This window comes from Mustela lutreola, chromosome 10 (assembly GCF_030435805.1).
Source record: "Mustela lutreola isolate mMusLut2 chromosome 10, mMusLut2.pri, whole genome shotgun sequence".
Taxonomy (NCBI): Eukaryota; Metazoa; Chordata; class Mammalia; order Carnivora; family Mustelidae; genus Mustela; species Mustela lutreola.
The window spans coordinates 16,617,808-16,642,930 of NC_081299.1; the positions used below are offsets into that span (position 1 = coordinate 16,617,808).

At 48.7% G+C, this 25,123-nt stretch overlaps 2 protein-coding genes across 4 annotated transcripts in view; one reads left to right on the forward strand and one right to left on the reverse strand.

Annotated features, from left to right (window-relative positions):
• The window catches only part of KDM1A (lysine demethylase 1A), a 60,507-nt gene extending 50,808 nt beyond the window's left edge, over positions 1–9,699 (forward strand). For both annotated transcript variants that reach the window (XM_059135453.1, XM_059135454.1), the window contains 6 exons: positions 3,226–3,358; positions 5,010–5,197; positions 5,833–5,947; positions 7,466–7,593; positions 8,221–8,367; positions 9,230–9,699. In XM_059135453.1, the coding sequence (XP_058991436.1) occupies positions 3,226–3,358; positions 5,010–5,197; positions 5,833–5,947; positions 7,466–7,593; positions 8,221–8,367; positions 9,230–9,415 (897 nt within the window). In that variant the 3' untranslated portion in view covers positions 9,416–9,699. The remainder of the gene's footprint in view (positions 1–3,225; positions 3,359–5,009; positions 5,198–5,832; positions 5,948–7,465; positions 7,594–8,220; positions 8,368–9,229) is intronic.
• A 1,402-nt stretch (positions 9,700–11,101) lies between these two features.
• Positions 11,102–25,123, reverse strand: part of LUZP1 (leucine zipper protein 1) — a 102,778-nt gene continuing 88,756 nt past the window's right edge. For both annotated transcript variants that reach the window (XM_059134982.1, XM_059134981.1), the window contains exons 3-4: positions 16,461–19,645; positions 11,102–15,009 (exon numbers count right to left, since the gene is read on the reverse strand). In XM_059134982.1, the coding sequence (XP_058990965.1) occupies positions 14,854–15,009; positions 16,461–19,526 (3,222 nt within the window). In that variant the 5' untranslated portion in view covers positions 19,527–19,645 and the 3' untranslated portion in view covers positions 11,102–14,853. The remainder of the gene's footprint in view (positions 15,010–16,460; positions 19,646–25,123) is intronic.

Below are 25,123 nucleotides of genomic sequence, written 5' to 3' on the forward strand. Positions count from 1 at the left end.
TTGTGTGTGTGTGTGTTTAAACAGCTTTGTTAAGAGAGGATTTACATTACAGTACAATTTACCTATTTTAAGCAAACAAGTTCAAGTTTTGCCAAACGTACATAGTCTTAAATCACCACCATAATCAAGATACAGAACATTTCCATCCTGGAAGGTTCTCCCTTGACTCTTTGCAGTCAGTCCCCACCCAGCCCTCCCACTCCTGGCCCAAGACGGCCCCTGGTTTCCTTTCTGTCACTGTAGTTTTAATTTTCCTTGAATTGCCTATACGTTGAACCATATGGCATATGACCATACAGAATATAGCCTTGTGTGTCTGAGTTCTTTCACTTAGCAGAGTTGCTGAGATTCACGTGTGTTGTTGGCATATTAGTGGTTGGTTTCTTTTCATCGTTTAGTCTGTCGTGTGGTGCGCTGGAGATGGCTTGTCCGTTCGCGGGTGCGCTGGTGGCCACTCGGATTGCTTCCAGGCTTTTTGGCTGTAAGTGACTGGAGCTGCTGTGAACAGTCACATCCATCTTTTGGGTATATGTCTAGGAGTGAGACTGCTGGGTCTTAAGTATAGATTTTTAACTTTATAAGAAACTCCAAACTATTCCAAATTGCATTCCCACCAGCAGTGTATGAAAATTCTAGTTGTTCCACGTCCACATGAACACTTGGTACTGGCAGTTTTTAAAAAAATTCAGCCATTCTAATGGGTGTAGAGTACATTTCATTGTGGTGGTAATTTGCATTTCCCGAATGGTGGGTGATGTGAAACACCTTTTCTTGTACTTACTGGCCATTTGTGTGTCAGTTCTTTGAAGAGTCTGTTTAGATCTTTTGCCCATTATTTTATTTTTTAAAATATTGATTGATTTGACAGACAGAGATCACAAGTAGGCAGAGAGGCAGGCAGAGAGAGAGGAAGGGAAGCAGGCTCCCCGCTGAGCAGAGAGCCTGATGCGGGGCTCCATCTTAGGACCCCAAGACCATGACCTGAGCCGAAGGCAGAGGCTCTACTTGCTGAACCACCCAGGTGCCCCTGATCTTTTGCCCATTATTTTCAAATCTAGTTGTCTTCTCATTAAATTGTGTAAGAGTTCATTATGTTCCTTCGATCGTTGATATATTTTGTCAGATTTGTTTTGTAAATATTTTCTTCTGGTCCCCCCCCCCCCCAATTTTCTAAATGGTATTTTTCACAGAGCAAAACTTTTTATTTTTATGAATTTCGTATTTCCTCAACTCTCTTTTATAAGCTTTGTGCTTTTTGTATCCTGAAAGTCTAAATTTAGATCACTATATTTTCTCTTGTTTTCTTCCTGAAGTTTTATGGACTTAGCCCTAATGTTAGGTCTCTGATTCATTTTGAGTTAATTTTTGTGTACAATGAGATATGAGGTTAGGGTTCATATTTTTCCATATGGTTTTCTAATTATTCTAGCACCATCCTTTTTCTTCATTTGTCTTGGCACCTTTTTAGAAAATCGCTTGACCATGGATGAGGCTGTTCATGGTTATTCCTTCTACTCACTCATTTGTCCACATGCAACTATCATGTGGTCTCGATTACTGTTCCTTTATGGTATGTCTTGAAATTAGGTAGTGTACGTTCTTCAGTTTTTTTTTTTTTTTTAATCTTTTTGTCTACTTTAGGTCTTCTGTATTTCCATAAAAATTTTAGAATCAGCTTATCAGTTTCTATTAAAAAATGCCTTCTGGGATTTTGATTGGTATTGGTATATCTCCATTTATTTAGGTTTTCTTTAATGTTTTACAGTTCTCAGTGTACAGGTTTTACACTAGTCTTTCGTCAAATTACTGTTAAGTATTGCAAGTGTGAGTTACTCTTGACCTGGTGAGAAGTCACAGAGCTTCTTAGAAATTAAATGGCTCAATCTCTAAATCTGAGACTTTGACCAGACCTAAGACTACAGAAGTAAATATTAGACTTTTACTCACGTATTTTCATTTCCATTGTACATTTTGCTCATAAAATTAGTTCGAATTCTTAATCTTCAGGTTATACTTCCATATTCTTTTTTTTTTTTTTTTTTTTTTTTTTTTTTTTTTAAAGATTTTATTTATTTATTTGACAGAGAGAAATCACAAGTACATTGAGAGGCAGGCAGAGAGAGAGAAGGAAGCAGGCTCCCTGCTGAGCAGAGAGCCCGATGCGGGACTCGATCCCAGGACCCTGAGATCATGACCTGAGCCGAAGGCAGCGGCTTAACCCACTGAGCCACCCAGGCGCCCCTACTTCCATATTCTTTAGTGTTTGACTTAGAGTGAGGATTGGACCTATTAGTGGTAAAAATCTTAAAGAATTCCAGTTACAGAATAGACAGTTACAATTGTAATTGTCTACAGTTGCTATAGTTTTTCCATGTATTACTAAATTAGACCCTTGTCACTGATTTTATCATTTGAAGTTTCAATATATATCCATTCGTCATCTTATTAAAAGTCCGGGTGTCGGTGATTTGAACTGATCAGTATGGGGAGTAGATGAATCAGTCACTAAGTAGTGAGAGTTCTGCCAACCCAATATTTTTATCTAATTCAAAAGAATCATGCTTATTTTCTCCCAGAAATTTCATGAGATTAGAAAATACTGACTAGCCTTCAAAATTTTCTCTACAGAGAAAATTTTTCAGTAAATTCAAAGAAGTAAGATCATTTGGGGCTCCTTCCAGGCCAAATGCTGACTTCTTTACTATAGGGAGCCTCTTGGGCCAGTCTTTATAATCCTGGATTGTTTTTATCTAGTTTGACTAACTTTAGTTTTGGAAGCCTTTCTCATCCTTCAAGTCTGTAAGTTTAAGAAATAAAAACCGATTTTGCTCTCAGGTAAAAGAAAACATAATTAGGGTGGTGAATCTGATATTCTACCAAATCTGTAGTGCATTCAAAAGCCAAACATCTGAATTTATTGAATCCTCTTTCTCTGAGAGATCCCCCCCCCCCCCAGGTAATCCGCCTGAGGGGTTGGGTGTGAGACTGTGAGGAGAAAACTCAGTCTAGGGAAGAGATGACCATTAGGGACATGTAAGCATTTTGTCTTCTCCCTCTAGTTTCCTGGGATAGCTGTCACCGAATACTGAATGGTGGTTCTTTGGTTTCTGCCTTAGAATATTGACTGTTTTCCACAAACAGTTGTTTTTCAGTGTAAATCTTACAGAATTCAGGATGTATGGCATAAATTAAGGAAATATGGATGGACTTTTCTGTCCTCTTTAGGATGATGACTTTGAGTTTACTGGCAGCCACCTGACAGTGAGGAATGGCTACTCGTGTGTCCCTGTGGCTTTAGCGGAAGGCCTAGACATTAAACTGAACACAGCGGTGCGGCAGGTTCGCTACACGGCTTCGGGTATGTCCCTGCTTCACTGGGGTGATAAGTCTCTTACTCTGAAACATGGTACCAATCTTTTGTTGAGTTTGACTTACAGAAAAAAACATTAGGTACATTTCCTGATAAAATGTTGTATCATATAAACTATGACTTGTAATTTTGAAAATCTGTAATGACAAAAGGATTGACCTGTAGAGCCTTTGGGCAGTCTGATCCATCGTTACATAAATCAAAAAATTGAGGCAGGTTTCCAATTGGTGTGTGAATTACTTTGATATAACAACTGCCGGTGAGTTTGGATTTTTTTTTTTTTTTTTAAAGATTCATTTATGTGTGAGAGAGAGCAAGCACAAGGCAGAGGGGAAGAGGGAGAAGCAGACTCTCTGCTGAGCAGGGACCCCCATATGGGCTCGATTCCAGGACCCCGGGATCACAACCTGAGCCAAAGGCGGATGCTTAACTGACTGAGCCACCCAGGTGCCCCACAAAGTATATTCTTAAAGACTGGGATTTGGGCCTCTGGGCACAATGGGACCCACTCCTTGTATTTTACCGTCTGGGTCTTCCTCTTCGGATCCATTCTAGCCTTTCCCGTGCAGAGGGGCTAACCGCTCGGGTTGGTTTCTCATACTGGGAGCATCACACTTAGAGGTGGCGTTACCCCGATTCCCACAGTCCGAAGGCTCAGTGCTCACTGTTGCTGGTTTCAGGGCATATTTAACGTGGAGCTCAGAGAACCTGCTGTCCACCCACCTCTGGAATCAGTAGTCGAGAATCTTGATGAAAGCGAATCACCGCACTCTCCTGCCTCCAGGGCCCTCGTGGCCACAAGTGGCGCTGTGGCCGTCAACCTTGCTTGCCCTTCATGGCCGCTCTTCTAGAATTGCAGAGACGACCGCAGATGTTCTTAACTTTTACAGCCCCCGAGACCATTTTCCATTTGATTCCCCTCATTTGAAGCTTCTAGCTGATGTTGAGGTCTGTAGCCTTTGAATAGCCTTTTGCAGGCACGTGAAGAAGAGCAGTGGGAAAGGGGACATGAACTGAGCTTTTCTACCAGTTTTGAGCTGTTTATGTATTTTCTGAAATCTTCTGAAATAAATGGGTACGTACTGAAAAAGAAAACACAAATGAGGAAAAGGCACTCTTTTCAGTGCCTTTGCTGTGGTCCACTCTGAGCTTTCTGCAGACTCTGGCAAGCGAGGCCTCCCGGTGCCATCTCTGGTAGGGCACGCCCTGCGCGCCAGTGGCATCCGTCAGTCTGCACCACGGTCTTCTGGGGTCATCCCTCTCGGTCCTTAGCAAGCACATAACCACCGTGGGGCGGCACTGCTTCTACTGTTATAGACCTTTATTCTTCACTTTGGTTGCAATTTACTTAACCCTTGGTAACTAATAAGGCTGTTAGCCTGGATGACCAGTGAATGAGGAAGGGCAGAAAAGTGCGGTGGTGGGGAGCCGGGACTCCGGAGCTGACTGTTAGCGCTTGAGTCCTGGCGATTCGTACCTGCAGGGGCCCGTCTAGTCACTTCGCCGCCACCTTGGTTTTCTTGTATTAAAAAGTGAAGAGAACAGGATATTCATGGGATCATATGTTGATGCTCCCACGCATAGAATGTTCTGTACCATCCTTATTGCCAGTCAAGTCTTTTCCCTCCACCGTCTCTAGGGTGTGAAGTGATAGCTGTGAACACCCGCTCCACGAGCCAGACGTTCATCTACAAGTGTGACGCCGTTCTGTGCACGCTGCCCCTGGGGGTGCTGAAGCAGCAGCCCCCCGCCGTCCAGTTTGTGCCGCCCCTTCCCGAGTGGAAGACGTCCGCCGTCCAGAGGATGGGATTCGGCAACCTGAACAAGGTACTGGCCCTGGGCATCTCTCCACGTGCCCGTGGTGTGGTCGGCGAGGATCATCGGGGTTTGCGTTTCTGCACATTGTGCTGTGCTCTCGGCTCTGAGAGGTGAGGGGGAGAGGCCTGTCCGTTCGCTCATTTCTGTTCATTTCGGTGCCTGTTTTTTTTTTTTTTTTTTTTTTTTTAAAGATTTTATTTATTTATTTGACAGAGAGAAATCACAAGTAGATGGAGAGGCAGGCAGAGAGAGAGAGAGAGGGAAGCAGGCTCTCCGCTGAGCAGAGAGCCCGATGTGGGACTCGATCCCAGGACTCTGAGATCATGACCTGAGCTGAAGGCAGCGGCTTAACCCACTGAGCCACCCAGGCGCCCCTGATTTTTTTTTTTTTTTAATAAATACACACACACACAGATGAGGTCTGACTCTTCTGGGATCATTTTACAGACCTCAGCCCACAAAAACAGCTCTAATGTTGTCTTCAATAATACATTCGTGACAGGGATTTCTGGGCTTATGCAGAGAGTAGATGAGAGGAAACTTTGGTAAGGCCTGAGAAGCAGTAGTTCCTGTCGAGGCACAGCTCTGCTTCAAGCCCTGCTCTCTGAGCCCTGTCATCAGCTCACGGGCTCCTCTTACAACAGGTGGTGCTGTGTTTTGACCGTGTGTTCTGGGACCCAAGCGTCAATTTGTTCGGGCACGTTGGCAGCACGACGGCCAGCAGGGGTGAGCTCTTCCTCTTCTGGAACCTCTATAAAGGTAACTGCTTCCTGTTTTTTTTTTTTTTTTTTTAAAGATTTTATTTATTTATTTGACAGAGAGAAATCACAAGTAGATGGAGAGGCAGGCAGAGAGAGAGAGAGGGAAGCAGGCTCCCTGCTGAGCAGAGAGCCCGATGCGGGACTCGATCCCAGGACCCTGAGATCATGACCTGAGCCGAAGGCAGCGGCTTAACCCACTGAGCCACCCAGGCGCCCCAACTGCTTCCTGGTTTTAATGTTTTTCATATTCTTATAGGAATAGAGAATTAGAAATATTCTGGGTTTTCTCAAATACATATTGTATGGCTTTTTTTTTCACTGATTAAACCAGCAATCCCAGAAATTCCTGCTAGGTGCTGGGGATATGGAAGAAAAAAAAAATACCCCTCATCAAAGAGCTCACATCCTAGTGGGAAGTACACTAAGAAGGTGAGCCTTCTCGGAATGGGGCTGTTAGTAGAGGACCAGAGTGAAAGCCCAGGGCACTGCATAAGGAATGTAAAAAGAAGAATCAACCCAGCCAGGAGGCGCAGAACCAGGGAAGCTTCCATAGGGGAAACTTTTTATTCCTAATTCTCAGACTTTTGTATCTGACTGGCCCCTGAATCTTTGGACTACTTCCTTTAGAACCTATGTATCAAACCCCTGCCTCCTATTTTAATTTCTTCTACAACTGGATTGCTCTTCTCTGTGGGTGCTTAAAACGTTTGTGTGTGTGTATACAAGTGGATCTCCTGTCTTCTACCTCAGGGCGTCTGCATGTTCTGTGTGTTCTGGGCCTACGGAGATTTTTTTCTTCTTCTCTTTCCCCCCAGCGTGGCATGCCCTGCCCAGCCTTTCTGGCCTTAACCTGCCGTGCTTTCAGAGAGGCCTTCCAGGACACACATACTTCTGCTGCCTCAAACTAAATTAAGTCCCTGTATTCTTTTCTCTTTTGTTTTTCTTCATTTGCTTTTAGCAGTTCATAATTACAGCTATGTGATACATCTCTATTGATCCATGGGGTTGTTCAGTCTAGTTCCTAGCTTTTGTGTCCCAGCATCTCATACTGTGCCTGTTACACAAGTCTGTTGCCTAAATAGTCTCCGAATGAGTGGGCGAAGGTGGTGATGAGCTGAGAGGGGTTTGGAGTAGTTGAAAGGATGTAGCTCTTGTCATGGAGCAAACTAAGAGTGGTCAGAGCTAAGGACTCTATGCCTAAAATACAGTATTACCTTTTGGGTTTTTTTTTTAGCAGGATCTGAAGTTAGGTCTTCAAGATTTCTGTATCTGCAAAATTATAAGGCGGTTCAGTACACGAGTCACACTCTACTGACTAGAGTTTTGCCAGCTGCCTTCTAAGGGATAGATTTTGAGTTGCAATTTCGGAAACCTAACTTGTCTCTTGCAGGAGTGTTGCATGTCTGTCTGTGGGGGGTCCTATTTCCGGGTGCCCAGAATAATGTAGGGCCTGATCAAGAAGTTCTTGAGAAAAGTCTGTAGGAAAACCCTGGAATTGTTCTCTCTGTTTCTCTAGCTCCAATACTACTGGCACTAGTGGCAGGAGAAGCTGCCGGCATCATGGAAAACATAAGCGATGATGTGATTGTCGGCCGGTGCCTGGCCATCCTCAAAGGAATTTTTGGCAGCAGTGCAGTGCCGCAGGTAAGTAAGTGGGAAGGGCCAAGTGGGGATCAAGGTTCACACTGAAGCGGGGTCTGACACAGCACAGTTTCAGCCAGAATTGAGAGGTGTGCTGAGTTTCCAGGAATGCGAGTGTTTGGAGTCTGTGTGTCAATGTGGGATTCAGGAAAGCCCCCCGCCCAGTACCTGGCCTAGGGGACTGAGAAGGGTTTGCTGCATATCCCTGCCGGCCCCATCCATCATCGCTTGCGTGTGGAGTCCTGCCACTCCTGCCTTTGAGTTGAAAGGGTCAGACTCCCTCATGGAAGAGTAGCTTGGTACTTTGTTCTGTTCTTTAGGCCCACTGAAAGAAGCACTAGATCCTTATGATTCCTTTGAAAGAAGGCACATTAGTGCTTTCATTGACCTTATAAAGGTCAAGTCCTGGGTAGATGTATAGATTTCCCTGGCAGGGGAACGTGGATGCTTAGTTGGAAGCCATTTGTGTGTTTGACAGTGGAAGCATCAATTCCTTGGCTAACTCATGTCTCCTGCCTCTTCGCCTTTGCTGCTCTGTTGTATTCCCCCCACCACAGCTTTCCCACCTTTCAGAGAGGACTGGCTTGTCCTCTGCCCTGGAGTAACTTCTGTTCGTGCTTTTTTCTTCAGCCCAAGGAAACTGTGGTATCTCGCTGGCGTGCTGATCCCTGGGCCCGGGGCTCCTATTCATATGTCGCTGCAGGATCTTCTGGAAATGACTATGACTTAATGGCTCAGCCAATCACTCCTGGCCCCTCAATTCCAGGTGCTCCACAGGTAAGAAACTGGCAAACTACCTGGGCTTATTTGGGAATAAGCCCAAATAAGGATTTCCTTATTTTCTTATGGGGTAGGGGAGGTTCTGGTGTTGGTGGTTAGATTTTAGTTGTTCTCTCCTTGGACCCTTTCAAATAACCAAGAGCAGCATCAAAGGGAGGACCAATATTACTTGTGTCTGATTCCTCACATTCCGGCTCTGTTAAATCTGGGCAGTCCATATTCAGAATGGAAAAATCCATAGGCTAAGCCAATTACTTTTCCCTTATTCAAACTTTTTCCCCTTAAAAAAAACAAAAAAAAACCAAAAAACAAAAAAACCCACATTTTTTTAGTTGCACCCCGTTCTGTAATGGCTCACAGGATTATTGCAGGGTGTCCAACACTAGGAACATGTCAGATTCCAGGACATGCCCCTAAGGGGTCCTTGTTTAGTGCCAGACCCAGCTCCAGAGCTCAGGACCCTGTGAGCCCACTCCGGAGCTGAGAAGCAGGGGTGTCCTGAGTTAGACACTGGCTTCAGTGGCAGAGTAATCAGGAACCTCTGTGCCCCAGGAGGTACTGTAGGAGGCAAAGGAAGCTCTAGAACTGGGTGTCCCCCAGCATCCAGTGATAAGAACAGGTCCAGTCCTGCTTTACCCTAGGACTAAGGCTGGCTTGGCTGAGGTTTACTGTTGCATTTCTACTGGTCATTTCTAGAATACTTGCTGATGAGGGAGATCCTTTTTGGTAGAACAATGATCTGTGACTGGCGGGGTAGCCTTCGAAGGCCGATAGGAATCTGGCAGTTAAAACACAACAAAAAGAAAAGTTCCTGTTTGCGACTGGCTGATCCTTCTCTCCATTTGTTTACCTGCAATAGCCGATTCCACGACTGTTCTTCGCTGGAGAGCATACGATCCGGAATTATCCAGCCACCGTCCACGGCGCTCTGCTGAGTGGGCTGCGAGAAGCAGGAAGGATTGCAGACCAGTTCCTGGGGGCCATGTACACTCTGCCTCGCCAGGCCACACCAGGCGTCCCCGCACAGCAGTCCCCAAGCATGTGAGACTGATTGATGGGTTCTGAGGGAAGCAGACACTGTGAGTCTTCTGCCGTGTGAGCAGAGCTCTTGGAGCAATACTGGATCCCACTAAGGAACTCATGATGCCAGGTGGCCAAGGTGGTGGCCTCCTTTGAGTGACTTAGGGCTAGAGGGGCAGTTGTCCGTTAGTGTGGAAGTCGGTGTTCTTCCTCAAGACTGAGGTAAGCAGGCGTTGTGAGAGGATGTCGTAGTCTCTTGGTGTGTGGTGGTTTTTTATATTTTAAAAATAAAACTTCATATAAAATTCTCTCTCATTGTTTCCCCTTTAGATTTATATAACGGGTGCTGTGCCTTTAGAAATGCCAGTTTTCTCCATGTTTAAATAAGGAGGATGTTTATACAAAGGCAACAGATGGTTTGGCCAGGTCTGAAGGTAGGGTTGAGGGGAGCCCCGCAGAAGCAAAGGCTTCGTGATCCTTGGAACGAGGGTGTTCCCCATTGGGACTGTGGGGTCACTGCGCCAAGAGCGTGAAGCTACAGGTCAAGCCTAAGAAATCAGAGGAATTTTTAAATATTTAAAATTTTTAAATTTAAAATAAAACAAGGCACAGAGTTTGGGTGGATCTCTGAGAGACCATTCTGGCTTTACTCCCCAGGTTCCCTCCATGGGTCTGTGCTAACTTTCCACTCTTGGGTCCAGCACACTGGCATAGAAGTTTGAGGAGGTGTTACGCAAGGAGGTCAAGGGTTGAGGTGACTTAGCTACCACTGTCAGTCTCCTGTCACTGCTGCTAGTGGAGGACCACAGCAGGCGCTGAGGGAAGATTCCAGTTCCTTGCCTTTTTAGCTTTCTTGTGGCCCCTTCCTCACTCTTCAGAGCACATCACTCCAGTCCCTGCTTCGCTTGTTCTCCAGTCCTGTCTCGTACAAGGATACTTGTGATTTCATTTAAGGCCCACCCAGATCCTCTCCTCATTCGTAATCAAAATCCTTACTCATGTCTGCGAATTCCCTTTTGCCATACGAGGTAAAAACATTTTTACAAGGGAACAGTAACTGTTCCTTCTCAAGGGCTCTTAACACTTTTACTACAAAAACACGCACATTTGGGGCGCCTGGGTGGCTCAGTGGGTTACGCCGCTGCCTTCGGCTCAGGTCATGATCTCAGGGTCCTGGGATCGAGTCCCACATCGGGCTCTCTGCTCGGCAGGGAGCCTGCTTCCTCCTCTCTCTCTCTGCCTGCCTCTCTGCCTACTTGTGGTCTCTCTCTGTCAAATAAATAAATAAAAAAATCTTAAAAAAAAAAAAAAAAAACACGCACATTATCTGTTTGCTTTTACTTGTGTTGTCAGTTCTTCCTTATAATTAGCCTAAATGAGGTTTATTCTTAGATTTGAGGGTTGTTATACAGGTGGGCTAACGACAGGATGAAAATGGAGTCTTCGAGTAATAATGGCGGACGAATCTGTACACCAGGACCGGGGTGAGTGGTGGAAAGTGTATAGACTTTGACCTACGACCTGTGTTTAAAATAAAACAATGCCCTCATACTGTTACCGCAGGTGGGTGGTCCAGCATTAGGTGCTTTAAAACATTTGTTTTTTAAATAAATGGCATAGGCACCTTGAGACAGAGGACCGTTCCACGTGAGGACAGACAACAGCTGTACTCAGGTGACGACAGAAATAGCACCAGGGACTCACACACGAGCACATGGAAACTAGGGAGCTTTATTGTTACATATTGTGCCGCAGAGCCAACAGCAGAGCCAGCAGCCAGCATTCGAGCCCGAGGATACGTGCAGACAGGCAGCTTCCACTAATACACATGCACCCAAGGCGCCCCGAGTCCCTGCTTATGGCGTCGCCCTGGTTTCCAGCAACAGGGTCCGGCCTCCTTGGTCCCAGGCTTGGAGCAGGAACGTAGAAGCTGCTGCACCTGGACTCCCAAGGGGCAGGGCTGAGGCCAGAGCGCCTGCCGAAACGAGCAGAGGGACTCGTGAACTGAGAGACGGAGCCCCCCAGCAGAGGGGTCTCTGACGCATCGGCAGTTTTGTGAGGGCCACTCTCCCAGCCCTCCCAGTCTTTAAAATACAAAAAAATAGACTTTATTCTCTTAAAAATACATTCCTTTCAGTACATGTTCTGAGCTGTGAAGCAGCAGGAAAATAGGGCCCCTTTCCTATGGTCTTGGCTGTGAGGCTTCGAGGAGAACCCTGGGCCCCCCCAGGGGTTGTCAAAAGATAATTCCTAAAAGCAGTCCTGTCAGAGTAACAACAAATCCCACATCCACAGAGGCTCTGGGTCCCTGTTCCTTACTGGGCGGGGGTAGCGCTGGCCACTGACCCACCACACGTAGAGCACGAAAGCTGCCCCAGGGTCCCAGGTCCTAGACGACAGAGGAGGGGGAGGAGGATTTCTGTGCGGACTCGCCGGTGACCGAGGCCAGAGCGGCGGCCCCGCTGCAGATCCCCGTCCGCCCGCGCTGGCTCACTGTCAGGCTAAAGCAGAAACAGCCACGGCTTCCTCGCCCGCCACCCCTACAGCTTCCTCGGGTGGTTTGAGTGCCAGAGTGGTGAGCGCGCGGCCTCTGGCCTTCAGCCACCTCCCGTACTTTCTCCAACCGCGCAGCTCTGAGCACAGGCGCCCCGGGAGCCCTCCCGCAGCTAGCGGCCGGCCAGTGAGAGCTGGAGTTAGAGGCACTGAAAGTGGGTCTGTCGGCTGGGACAGCAGGGCTGTTTGGCTGATCGGACAGCTATTTAATTACTAGGTCTCCCCTATTTGGTGAGGTTTCCCCCAGGACCCCTGACCGTGAACTCCAGATGGTCCCACACAGGCTGCTTTTCAGAAAGGGGCCTTCGAACTTTGGAATTTGAGAGCCAGCCTTGCCAGCCACTTGAAACCCAGAGGAACCGAGCCTCCGGCCTTCGTTTGCTATTATACATGGTATCGTCTGCAATGCTGAGGACACTTAAAAATAAAATCTATTTTATAATGGTTCTAGAAAGTATGCAGAGTAAGGAAACACAATATTTATCCTGAAATAATCGTTACAATCAAACCCTATTGCACTCAGATTTTTAAGACAGCAGCCCCCAGCAAGAGGGCACCACAGCTGTCCCCCTTCCACAGAGCATTCTGGGGAGTGGCAGGTGTTGATGCTGCTGCAATGTGGAAAGATCCAGACTTTGGCTCCAGGAGCTACAGCACCAGAATCCAGGGCTCCAACGCCCGAAGACGAGAATTATTGGCGACATCCCTGTAGGCATGGCTTGGCACCCTTTTGTTTCCACCAGCAGAGAAGAGCCGCAGAATTCGTTTCCTGTAACCTCAGCGGACCGCCGAGAGGCCCGTTTCCTTCGGACTCTCCAGGTTGCCATCCAGTGAAGAGGAACGGTAGGGAGGCTGCACGTGAGAGGTTGCAGCCTTGGGTAAGCTAGTTTCTAGCCAGTGCTCCGGGGAGCAGCAGCAGGAAGAGGTTCTGGAAAGAGCATCTTGAACTAAGCGTGTGAGGCAGCACAGTGGACGAGAGAGAAGCTACACGGCAATGCCCTTCGACTGGCAACACTCCCAAAAATGGAAGTCGGCGCACAACTTTCCTGCCCCCGAAAGGAAGCTAGGTGTGCCCCGCGCCGTCGCCAGGGTCGCCAGGTCTGATGGCAGACGCGGGCATGAGGAGCACTGGTTCCCACCGAGTGCAGGCCGGGAAGACGCTCGCAAAGCCAGCAACACGAGAGGGCCGACGGGGGGTCCCGAAAGCCAGGGAGCGCTGTGAGCTGCGTGGACCCAGAAGCCATCTGATCCAGTCCCTCCTCTCACAGACCAGAAGATTGAGGCCGGCCGAGCTTCGTGGAGTCCATCCGCATGATGTTAGAACGCGGAAAGAACAAGGCCCTCGAAAACGTGGCAGGAGAGAAGACCCCTTCCCTGAACCCATCTGGATGCTACCTTCCAGAAGCAGAGGGAGCCCCCACAGGACAGTGTAAACAGAATAATCTCAGAATGTCACACTTAGGACCCTTAGAGACCATTTCAAAGAATTCATTTTACAGATATGGAAACTAGAGGCCCCAAGAGGACAGACAGTGACCTGTCCAAAGTCACACAGCAACACAGTACAAAGCCATGAAGAAAACTCAGCTTTCCTGACTCCTAGCTATGCTCTTCCCCTAGGAAGGAACAGTGTCTGCGTCATTACAAGCAGCCTTTGGAAAGGGACCCCTTCTTCGAACTGTTACACAAAAAGCCGTGCCAAGAATATATGGTTCTTTGTAACTGTCTCCCCCCGCCACCCCCCGTGAATGGTATAAGAAAACTAATCAATTGTTTGTTTGTGTGGCTTCCTGAAAGCTTTGCCGCATTTTGCACTGTACAAACCTGGGGCCCTCGATAGGCATTTAGTATGAGCTGTCCTCCAGTGAAGTCCTAATGACCGTCCGCAGAAGCCAAGGGCCCGCTTCTGTAGGAATGCCGCAGCCTGGTAAAGTGCAACACCTCCTCCCCGGACGCGAAGAGAGGAACGAGTCCATGCCTCTCATGGAAATATTGCTTTGTGGAGTGACGGGAGACGCTTCTCCCTGCCCACTTTCCCCCTTGCTGGGCACTTCTAGAAGGCAGAGTCCGCTGGGTCAGGCCCAGTTTAGTTCCGGAATATTCCAAAGGGTGGAAATGACGGAGTTGGCCTGAAGTCTCCAGCTGAGGGAGAGGGGCAGGCAGTGCCAGCAGCATTATTGGTGCCCAGGAAAGGAGATGCGTGAGGCTTGTGCGCTTCCAGGTGCCTTTGGAAGGTGAGCGGAGAGCCAGGGGAGGGGCGGGAGGACATCATTCCGATAGGTGGGTACCCGTGTGTTCCGCCCCAGGGGGCCAAGTCCGAGAAGCGGCAGCCTGAAGGTGGCCCCCACGGTCCCTTAGAGGCAGCACAGACCTCCCGCTGTCCAAGTCTGAGGAACGCCCAAGGGGAGAGGAGCGGGTGCCCCGCCCCCCGCCCTGGTGGAGCCCACGGCTGCTGAGTCTCAGCGGGTACTCGGGCCCCTAGAGCCGACAAGGAGCAAACGGGGTGCGGTGAAGAGACTAAGAAACTAGCCGCGCGGAAGGGCTGCCCTCTGCCCCCCCGAGGAGCAGAGAAGGGCCTTCGGCTGCGGTTGTGTGGTGAGGGCACGAGGGCTTTCTATAGCTTTCCCCACTGGGGGCCAGCGGGGCCCACGCGACCTGGGGACAGGGATGAGGAGAGAGGACTCATGCATCGGGGAAGGCTGGGCCTGCGTGACTTATGTCCAGCTTGTAGTTTCGGAGCCCCCCTGGCCAGGTGGCAAAACGACCTGAGCCGCAGCCTGGTCTGCCGTGGTCTCCCAGCCAAGGCCCGGCGTCCAGCCGGGTAAACGGGCCTTGCATCCTTCGTAGGGCAGGAAGGCAGGAGAGTGGAGAAGCGGGAGCAGAGGAGACAGCAGACCTCACCCAGCCGGCTCAGTTGTCCTCGGCGCAGGGCCGGGCTGGCCGTAACCGCTCCTCGGCCCGGGCGCGCCCCGACTCGGGCGGCCCTGGCTTCGCAGGCAGCTCACACCGCTCCAGGGGGTTGTGCGGTCGCCTGTGGACACCGGGTGAGCAGTCGTCCCCGTCCTCCTGTGCCAAAAAGGACAGAAGTGAGCTGTGGAGGACAACAGCTAGTGACCAGACCCGCTCATTCCCTACCCCGGGGTCCTCTCCAGCCCAGCAGAGTGCAGACAGACCACAGGACGGGCCAATTTAAACATCCCTTGGAAACGAGGAGAGACCACAACCCCAGGCTGCTGGGGCTTGTAGGGTAGGACAGGGCCTGGGATGGGGGCACGGGGCCAGCCCCATAAGCAGGGGCCCGGCACTCCTTGCGTTCCGCATGGGCAGGCTGCGTGCTTCTGGGGTGAGCCATTTCCCTGCTTGGGGAGCAAGAAAGTACCCTGAAAAGGAGGCCAGGTCAGGCTCCTCCTACTTCCCACCTATAAACTACCAAAAAGCCAGGGCCCTTCCCTTTCAGGTCCGTACATATCTCTCATCCTCTCTGATATCCAAAGCTTCGGGGACCTAAACACATACCCCCTCCCCTTCACTCCTCTTGTACCAAAACTCTGCCTTTTCAGTGTTCTCATTGGTCCTTCGAGCAAATGCAGATCGAAGAACTCAAGTATGAGTGAGCAAGTTTCAAGCTGGCAGGGTAGAAAGTGCGTGATTCAGAAACCGGAACCTTCGATTCACATCTCAGCTCTTCCAGTAATTCACTCAGGTGGCCTTAGGTAAGGCACTTTGGGTCTCTGACCCTCCATTTCTAGATCTAAAAAACGGGGCTAACACCTGCCCGCGGGGCTCCTGGAGAGACTGAGACGGTGGGGAGGTGCGTGTCAGACGCTCAGTGAGGGCTTTCAGGGCATTTCGCGTTAGCGCACCGTCACGTGCCCTCTAAAAAGGAAACAACATCTGCGTCCAAAACGTCCTGCGTCCTCGCAGGCTCCGGATCCAGCCACTCGCAGAGGCCGCCCCTTCACCTGACGCTCCGACCCTCACACGAGGCGGCGGTTGTGCTTTCTCGCTCCTGGAACGAGCCTACTGTGCCAGCGCTGCCCTCAAGACGGAGGATACGATCACTTAGACGCGTGTCTGGGGCAAAAGTGACCGACCCGAGGGCACAAGAATGTCAGCGGGGCCCAGGAAAAGCCCTCGTGCTCATGCCGCGCGTGCCAGCAGCCAGCCGGGCTCCGCTGGGGAGACCCTCTCCCCGGCTCTCCTCTCGGGCCGCAGCTTCCTGGGCTTCTAGATGCTGCTCTGTGGGGCTTTAAGGGGAGTTCCTTTGGCTACTCTGGCAAACCCAGGGGAAGGAGGCCAGATCTCTTCCTTTTGTGTGGCCTTGAGTACAGAAGAGACAGCCTGGGAAAAGGGTTTGGGAAACTCAAGCTGCTCCCTGCCCAAATACCTTCTGCGACTCTCAGAGCAGCCCGGCTCTCCCCGGTATTTCCCGGCCCCATAGTCCTGAGTCCCGCTGGCCTGAGAAAAGGAAAGCGCCAGGAGGGGAGGGAGAGGGGAAGTGGGGTGGGGGGGCTCACCGCGCCGGCCGCGTGGTTCCAGGCTGCCCCAGTGGCGGCATCTCCCACCCGATTCCGACGACTGAGCACCTCGGACACGGTGAGGCTACTCTGGGTCCTTCTGGAGGCGAGCTCGGGGGCGTCCCCTGAATTTCCTGCCCTCTGAGTGCCCTGCTCACAGACGTGCGACCTGGGCTGCCCGAGGTCCGAGCAGTCCGTGGCGGCCCTCTGGGTGTAGGCGTTGGCAGCTTCCGCGCTTCTCCCTCCTCGGGCTGGGGGGTCCTCTGAGGAGTTCAAGTCCCGCCTGCTCTTCCAGGCGTTGCGCACCGTGACGTGCCTGGCGTCCGCAGAGCCCGCTTCGGAAGGGGCGCTGTGGTTTTTCCACCGGATTGTCTCCGCTGGGGCTGCGTGGCTGTTTCTCTCCGAGGGATCCGAGGGCTTGATTATAATGCTGCTCCGAGACACCACGGTTTCGGGCCTGTTCTTCGGGGGCCCATCTGCCGTCCTTTCTGCTTCGGCGAACTGCAGGGCGATGTCGTGTTTGTGAATGGAGAGCTCGAAGGGGGAGCTGACGTGGTTGCCGAGTGCCGTGAGCTCTGCCGGCCCCACCTGGATGTTGCTGGTGGACGTGTGCCTCTCCCGGGAGGCCTCGCCCGGGCTGGATCGCGGGCTGCTGCTGTCAGAGGGGTAAATGGTTATGCTGCTCGTCACCTTGTTGGGGCCTGGTTTCGAGGTGGATTTCTGCTTCTCCGTGGCGGCCTCGGTTCCAGATCCCCCCATAATTTTTTTCACATCCTTATCAATGATGACGGGTTTGATGATGGCTCTGGACCGCAAGGCCTCTCTGGGGCTGAAGGGCCGTTGGCTTTTGACCCCAGCACCGTTGGCATCTGGGAACTCGACGGCATTGGCGGAGGCTCTGACGGGCTTCTCGGATTCATTTTCTGTCCCGACATCTTTATCATTCTCAAACAGGGAGGTTCTAAGTCCTCCTCGCGATTTGGCTTTTTCCCTCGAGCTGGGCTGGTGCCTGGGCTCCGGCTCCGGCGTGATGGTTGTGTTTACCAACTTGGCAGTAACCAGAGAGGCCGCATCCCCGTCGTCATCGGAGTCCGCCTTCTCTCTGCCGCCGGATCGGATGACGCGGCACCTCAGGGCCTCGTGCTGACTGCTGTCTTCCATCACAACGGCTACGGGTTGATCGATGCCTTCTTTATTTGGGGTTGAGAAGCCCTGAAGGATGTTCTCTTGGCTTCTGGAGCTATAGGGATATTTTGATAAGAGTGGAGGCTTAGAATTTGGGGCACTGCTATCCGCCTCTGGGCCGCTGGCAGCCTTTTTGCCCTTGCAGAGCCCTTCTGAGGAAGATCTCCGAGACGAGGCCAGGGATCCGATCCCCTTCGGACTGCCGCAGTCTGCAGCCTGATTTAACGGACTTCCGTTGCCGGCTCCCTGCCCCCTCTTGCCAAAGGGGGCCTCCGCGGAGGTGTCAGAAGCCTTGTCACCTCTACCCGGTACGTCACTGGGAACAGCCCCATGAGTGGTATTGTCACTGAACGTTCGTGTTGTCTTCTCCACTTTTCCCTTCAACCCACTCTCGGCTCCTGGCTTGGGAGCGCCCTTCCAAACCTTGCTGTGCTCCTGCGCCGCGGGCGGGTAGCGGCTCAGCACCGACGGCTGCTCCCTGGCCTTCCTGCCTTCGCTCTGAGAAGAGCCCGACGCGTATCGCTCCTCGGTCCTCCTCGTCTCCTGAGCCCCGCTGTCCGCAGCTGCCCCCGCGTTGGAAGCTTTGGCGGCCCTCCTGTTGGCGAAGCTAGGAGAGGAGACCTGCCTGCTGCCCAGAGAACAGTCATTGTTGAGCACAAACTCCCTGTTGCGATGCCTCTCCCGCTTGTGCTGAGGGGACAGTTCCCGGGCCGTGTGCTTGGACACAGGCGCCTCAGTCCCGTGGCCTCTCAACTTCGTCCTCTCGTGCCTGCCTTTGCCGGGCAGGAAAGCCTCCGCCCCTTCCACCTCCCCGTTCTCTAACTCCTTCTGTTTCTTGATCTGTAGCTTTATCTCCTCCAGCTGGCTGGCCAAGAGTTTGTTCTTATTTTGTTCACTTAGGTAATTATCCTGAAGGTCATTATTTTTGGCCCTCATTTTCTTAAGCTCTTCTTCCAAAAATTCAAAATGTTTGATCTGTGTCTTAAGTTTCTCGATCTCTTGGTTAAGGTCTTTCACTTTGTTGTCTTCCTGATTCCGGTTCTTCTCGTTTTCGGATTTGTTTCTGGCTTCATTCTCGACCTGCTTGAGATAGTCCAGAGCGCCCTTCCTCCTGGATTCTTTGCAGGGCGGCGTGGGGCAGACCCCGTCCTCAATCCGCAGGTCGTTCCTTTCCAGAAGATTAGAAGCGTTCCTGGTATAATCTCGGTGCATCTTTTTGTTCTGCTCCAGTTTCTGGGTGAGCTCTCTGATCAGCTTCTCGTTTTCTTTCTCCTTTTCATTCAAGTATTTTCTCTCACTCACAAAGCTCAGAGTCAACGACTTTAGCTTTTCTAACTCTGACACTAAATTCTGCTCCGTTTTATCCAGGCGGTCCTCGGAACATTCCAGTTCTTTCACTTTGACCCTGAGCATTTCCAGCTCGGAGGAGATCTTCTTGGTCAGGTTCCTCTCCTCATTCAGACTCAGACAGAGCTGGGTGCAGTCATTCTTGCTCCTGCCGAAGGCCTCCTCCAGCTTCTCCAGCTCGGCCATTCGCTTCTGAAGCCGCTCGATCTCGGACTTCAGCTCCCGCGTGAGGTTTTCCTCCTCTTCCAGCTTCTCCTTCATCAGCCGACACAGGTCCTCCGCTCTCTTGATTTCCTCATCTTTGCCCTCGATTCTCAGCACTCGCTGGCGCAGCACTTCGATCTCCGCCAGCATGCTGGAGTTGCTGCCTTCCGCCTGAATCACCTTGTCCTGGAGGTCCAGGAGCTCATCCTCTGCTTTCTGGAGGTTTTTCGTGGCTTCCTCCAGCTCATCGAGACGGCGGCTTAGACTCTGTAACTTAAACCGCAGGTGGCGGCTGGAGGCGGTATCCTTGTAGCTTGTAAGTTCAGCCATGCCTGCTGCCAGCTGCTGTGCGCCCCGAGAGGCATCCAGTTCCACTCGCGGGGACGAGAAATGGTTACCTTTCTCTTGGTGTCCACAGCCTTCTTTGGCAGCTGGAGACCATTATCAGTCTACAGAAGGAAAAGCAGAAAGCATGTCAGGCAGCAGATCTAACATCTGTACTTCAGCCCCCCGTTCTTTTAATTCTTGTGCCTAGAACATAGCAGGTGCTCAAGTGTGTTGAATGAATTTTAATAATCCCGCAGGAATGACCAGTACTGAGGTGATTATCTAGTTTAATCCTAATGAAGAATGTTATCCGTGGCCACATGGCAACAATACAGAGGAGAGGGATGCCTTATTTCTCATCTTTACCGTGTGCCACCTACCCAATCCCAGGACTGTCCTTACGTTTCTGCAAATCACTAAGTAAACAGCTTCAGTTTTACTGAGTTGTAAAATGGGTATAATGATCCTTACCATATCTCTCCCCATTACTGTTCCGAGATAATGTGTAGAAACCTCTTGGTAACGAAGCAGTAAATAATCGTAAGATTATCAAGAACTATGACAGCTTCAGGGAACAAATAGATTAGTGAATGGGGCGCCTGGGTGGCTCAGTGGGTGAAGCCTCTGCCTTCGGCTCGGGTCATGATCTCAGGGATCGAGCCCCACATGGGGCTCTCTGCTCAGCAGGGAGCCTGCTTCCCCCTCTCTCTCTGCCTGCCTCTCTGCCTACTTGTGATCTCTCTGTCAAATAAATAAAATCTTTAAAAAGAAAAAATAGATTAGTGAAAAAGAAAATCACCTCACTGACATTAGGGAGATAATAGGACCTAGGCTCTGGGAGAGAAGAAAGAAAGGGTTGTATCCCTAGAGAATTTCTAATTTGGGTCGTGCCTTCACTTGAGTTCTGAGTTCAAATTTAGACTGCCTTGAGTGGTCTGGTATCAACTTGTCCTTGCTGACAATCTAACCTAAAATGGTCTCAGCCTGGTAAAATCCCTGGGAAACCTACCAGAGGTAAACAGAAATACTCTGGAGAGATACACCCTCTACTCAGGTCACACAAGAGTTCCACACAAAGTCCTGCTGAACCCTGGGTTTACAATTCTAAATTACAAAGACAGGCACCTGGGTGGCTCCGTCAGTTAAGCATCTGCCTTTGGCTCAGGTCATGATCCTTTGGGTCCTGGGATCAAGCCCAGCGTCACACTCCCTGCTCAGCGGGGAGCCTGCTTCTCCCTCTCTCTCTGCACCCCACTTATGCTCTCTCTCTCTACTGCTTTCTCTCAAAAACCTTTAAAAAACCCACAAAAAACCATAAGGACCGCTCTTTTACTATGACTGAACAAAGGATATTTATACCAATAAGAACAAAAGTTCATAAGATAGAGACCCTAAATTAAGCACATTCTAGTGTTTAGAGTTAAAAAAAAAAAAAGGAAGGCATCCAAACCAGATTAGAAAGAGATGGCATTAACTAAGATCAGAAGATTTTTAAATTAACCAAAAAGAATCACTAACAAATGGAAAGAAAAATAGCAAATTCAGTGCAAATGAAGAGAGTACAGTGCTTGAGAAGAGATACAAGATTACAAAGGGCAGCACAAACGTAAAAAGATTTTGTGAAAGAAAGTCTCATGTGGCACCTGGGTGGCTCAGTCGGTTAAGCACCTGACTCTTGATTTCAGCTCAGGTCTTGATCTCAGCTTCCTGAGTTCAAGCCCCCTATTCAGCTCCATGCTGGGCATTAAGCCTACTTGAAGAAGAAAGGAAGGAAAGACAAGAAAGAAAGGTTAATAGATGGGGAGTAAAATAAAGATGTCTAAAAATGAGGAAGTTTTTCATGTGCGACCCAAAAGGAAGGAACAGAGAGAATGAAGGTGATGTAATGTTTGAAGAACTACCGGTATCTTCAAGAGTTGATGAAAGATGGGAAGCCTTACACTTGGGAAGTGAAGTCCCAACCAAGCAGCGTAGTAAAGTTAAATCTGCACCTAGACACGTAAGTAAGGATACAGCAGGATACCACCAAGAGAAGAGAAGTAACAAAAAGGAAAATAATCGTAACCTAGAAGAAAATACCAAGGCAAAGTATGAAACAAGATACAATTAGAAACCCTTTCAGAACAACAACAACAAAAAAGGAAAATAAAAACCTAAGTGTTTATTATTAATAGACCTTCACTGAAAAAGCTATTTATGGATGTACTTCAGAGTATAGAAACTGGGGCACCTGGGCGGCTCAGTCAATTAAGTGTCATGTCGGACTCTTTATTTTGGCTCAAGCCCCACTTTGGATGCCATGCTCAAACGGGGAGTCTGCTTCTCCCCCTCTCTCAGCCCCACCCCCTGCTCTTGGACATGTCCTCTCAAAAAAAATCTAAAAAAAAAAAAGTGAATATAGAAATTGATCACTTAAGGCAGGCATGATATGCAAGAAGCAATGGAAAGCAAAGAGGTTTTTTAAAGATTTTATTTGAGGGGCGCCTGGGTGGCTCAGTGGGTTAAAGCCTCTGCCTTCGGCTCAGGTCATGGTCCCAGGGTCCTGGGATCGAGCCCCGCATCGGGCTCCTGCTCAGCGGGGAGCCTGCTTCCCTTCCTGCCTCTCTGCCTAATTATGATCTCTGTCTGTCAAATTAATAAATTAAAAAAAAAAAAAGATTTTATTTGAGAGAGACAGCACATGAGAGTGAGTGGTGGGGGGTGTGGGGAGTCAGAGGGGAAGAAGCAGACTCCCCACTGAGCAGGGAGTCCGACCCAGGGTTGGATCCCAGGACCCTGAGATCATGACCTGGGCTGAAGGCAGAGGCTTAACCAAATGAGCCACCCACGCGCGCTCCAGGAAAGCAAAGAAATTAACCCACACAAGGACTGGTTCAGTTAAACAGTAAACAAAAATTAACTGGGGATAGGAGGGCTAGGGCAGGATAAAACCGAACTAAAATGCCGGGTAATAACATGTAAGTCATAAAGAAAGAAATCAGGATTCAAGTGTTCTTAAAAAGCTGTAGTTTGAGGGAAGAGGACAGAGTAATTATGACCAAATTTAGAACTTGTTAAGAGTGACTATTAATCACGTGTCTGATAAGGCATTAGTAAGCAGAGTATATATCAAGAACTCCTACAACTTAACAAAAAAAAAGTAACATGATTTAAAGCTGGGCAAAGGACTTGAAAAGACATTGCTCCAAAGATAATATGGCCTACAAGCATATGAAAAGATACTCGACCTCACTGACGCGAGGGAAATGCAAATCAAAATCACAATGGGAGATCACTTCACACCCATCAGGACGGCTACTATCCCCAAAACCAGTGTCGGTGAGAATATGGAGAAACTGGAAGCCTTGTACACTGTTGGTGCAAAAATAAAATGGTAAAACTTATTGGAAAACAGCATGGCAGCTCTTCTAAAGATTAAAAAAAGAATTACCACATGACCCAGCAATTTCACTTCTGGGTAGAAGTACAAAAAAAATTCAAAACAGGATCTTGAAGAGATATCTGAATGCCTGTGTTCATGAAAGCACTATTTACAATGGCGAAGAAGTGGAAGCAGCCCAAAGGGTCCATCGGAGGATGGATGGAAACACAAAATGTAGCATATGCTACAGTGAAATATTCATCTTAAAAAAGGCGATTCTTGGGGTGCCTGGGTGGCTCAGTAGGTTGAGCCTCTACCTACGGCTCAGGTCATGATCCCAGAGTCCTGGGATCAGCCCCGTGTGGGGCTTTCTGCTCAGCGGGGAGCCTGCTTCCTCCTCTCTCTCTCTCTCTGCCTAGCTCTCTGTGATCTCTGTCTGTCAAATAAATAAATAAATAAAATCTTAAAAAAAAAAAAAAAAAAAAGGGCGATTCTGTCACCTGGTACAACCTGGATCAAGCTTGAGGACACTGTGCTAAGTGAAATAATTCAATCACAAAAGACAAATACTGTATGTTTCACTCATGACGTACCTAGAATATTCCAGTTCACATAAATGCAGTAGAATGGTAATTGCCATAGGCTGGGGGAGGTGGAAATGGGACTGTTATTTAACAAGTATGGAATTTCAGTCATGCAAGATAAAAAATGTTCCAGAGATTGGTCTGTACAACAATGTGAATACATACTTACTACTGAACTATAAATGGTGCATATGATAGATTTTATGTTACACATAAATAATAAATAACAATTAAAAAAAACAAAACTATCTTACGGCAGTAAAAAGTAGAGAGAAGGTATGGCAGACCTCCAGTTTCTAGCCCAGCATGTAAGGAAGTCCTCACTGTGTCTTAACATATAAAAAGCAGAACAGACTGAAAATTCACAACTCTTCTTAGCTCCATGAGAGAAATGAGGTCACAAAAACGACTGATCCAAAACTTAGACCTAAGTAGATGCAGGGAGTCCTAATTTAACACAACAGAAATTCACGAGTGCCCACGGGAACTGGCACGAGAGCCGGCAAACCTGAACTAGGACTGACAACTTGCTGGAAGCTCAGCGAGGACAGCTCCGTGTGCCAAGAGCAAGAGGGAGTGTCAGTCTTGAGGGAAACAGCACAGCCCGCTTGATGAGCTTTACCTCCAGAGGCTCTCACAGTGAGGATGAGAGGAAACTCCCTCGTGCACCCAGCAGGGGAGGATTAAAACAGGTATTTTGAAACCAGAGCCTGGGCGAAAGGAAATACCCAACTCTAGCTATCCTGTACCACCTAAGGGGCAGGAGAGTTTGAGGGGAGAAGGGGAGAGGACCACCAGCAAAGGCCTACTTACCTCAGTCATTTTTATCCAGGACATCATGTCCTGCTTTCATCAAAAAATTACAAGGCATACTAAAAGGCAAAAAACACGGTTTGAAGAAACACAGCAAGCATCAGAACCAAACTCAGATATGGCAGAGATTTTGGAATTACCAAAAATTTAAAACAATGATTAATACAATAAGGGCTCTAATGGAAAAAGTAGACCTCATACAAGAACAGAAATGGAAATTCTAGGAACCAAAAAAAATATTAGAAATCAAAAACACTGTAACAAATGAAGAATGCCTTTGATTATCTCATTAGTACACTAACAGAGCTGGGTAAAGAACCTCTGGGCTTGAGGGTATGTCAATAGAAACTTCTAAACCTGTAAAGTAAAGAGAAAAATTACTTAAAAAAACAACAACAAAAACCAGAACATCCATTAAGTGTCGGACAACTACAAAGTTTATAACATTTAATGGGAATAACAGAATTAGAAAAAATTTGAGGCAATAATGACTGAGAATTTCCAAATAACACCAAGCAGGATAAATGTCAAAAAGTAAAACAAAAATCAACACCTAGACATAGCAAATTCACACTGCATAATATCAAAGACAAAGAAAAAATCTTGAAAGAAGCCAAGGGGAAAAAAACTACCTTATCTATAGAGGAACAAAGACTAGCATTACATCTGACTTCTCAGAAGTCATGTAAGCCAGAAAAGAGTGGAGTGAAATATTTAACAATGTCAACAGAGGAAAAGAACACCACCAATCTACAATTCTGTCCCCTACAAATGCGGAAAACAAATTCTTATACCACTTCAAAGATGAAGAAAAAAATAAAGACCTCACACAAATAAAAATT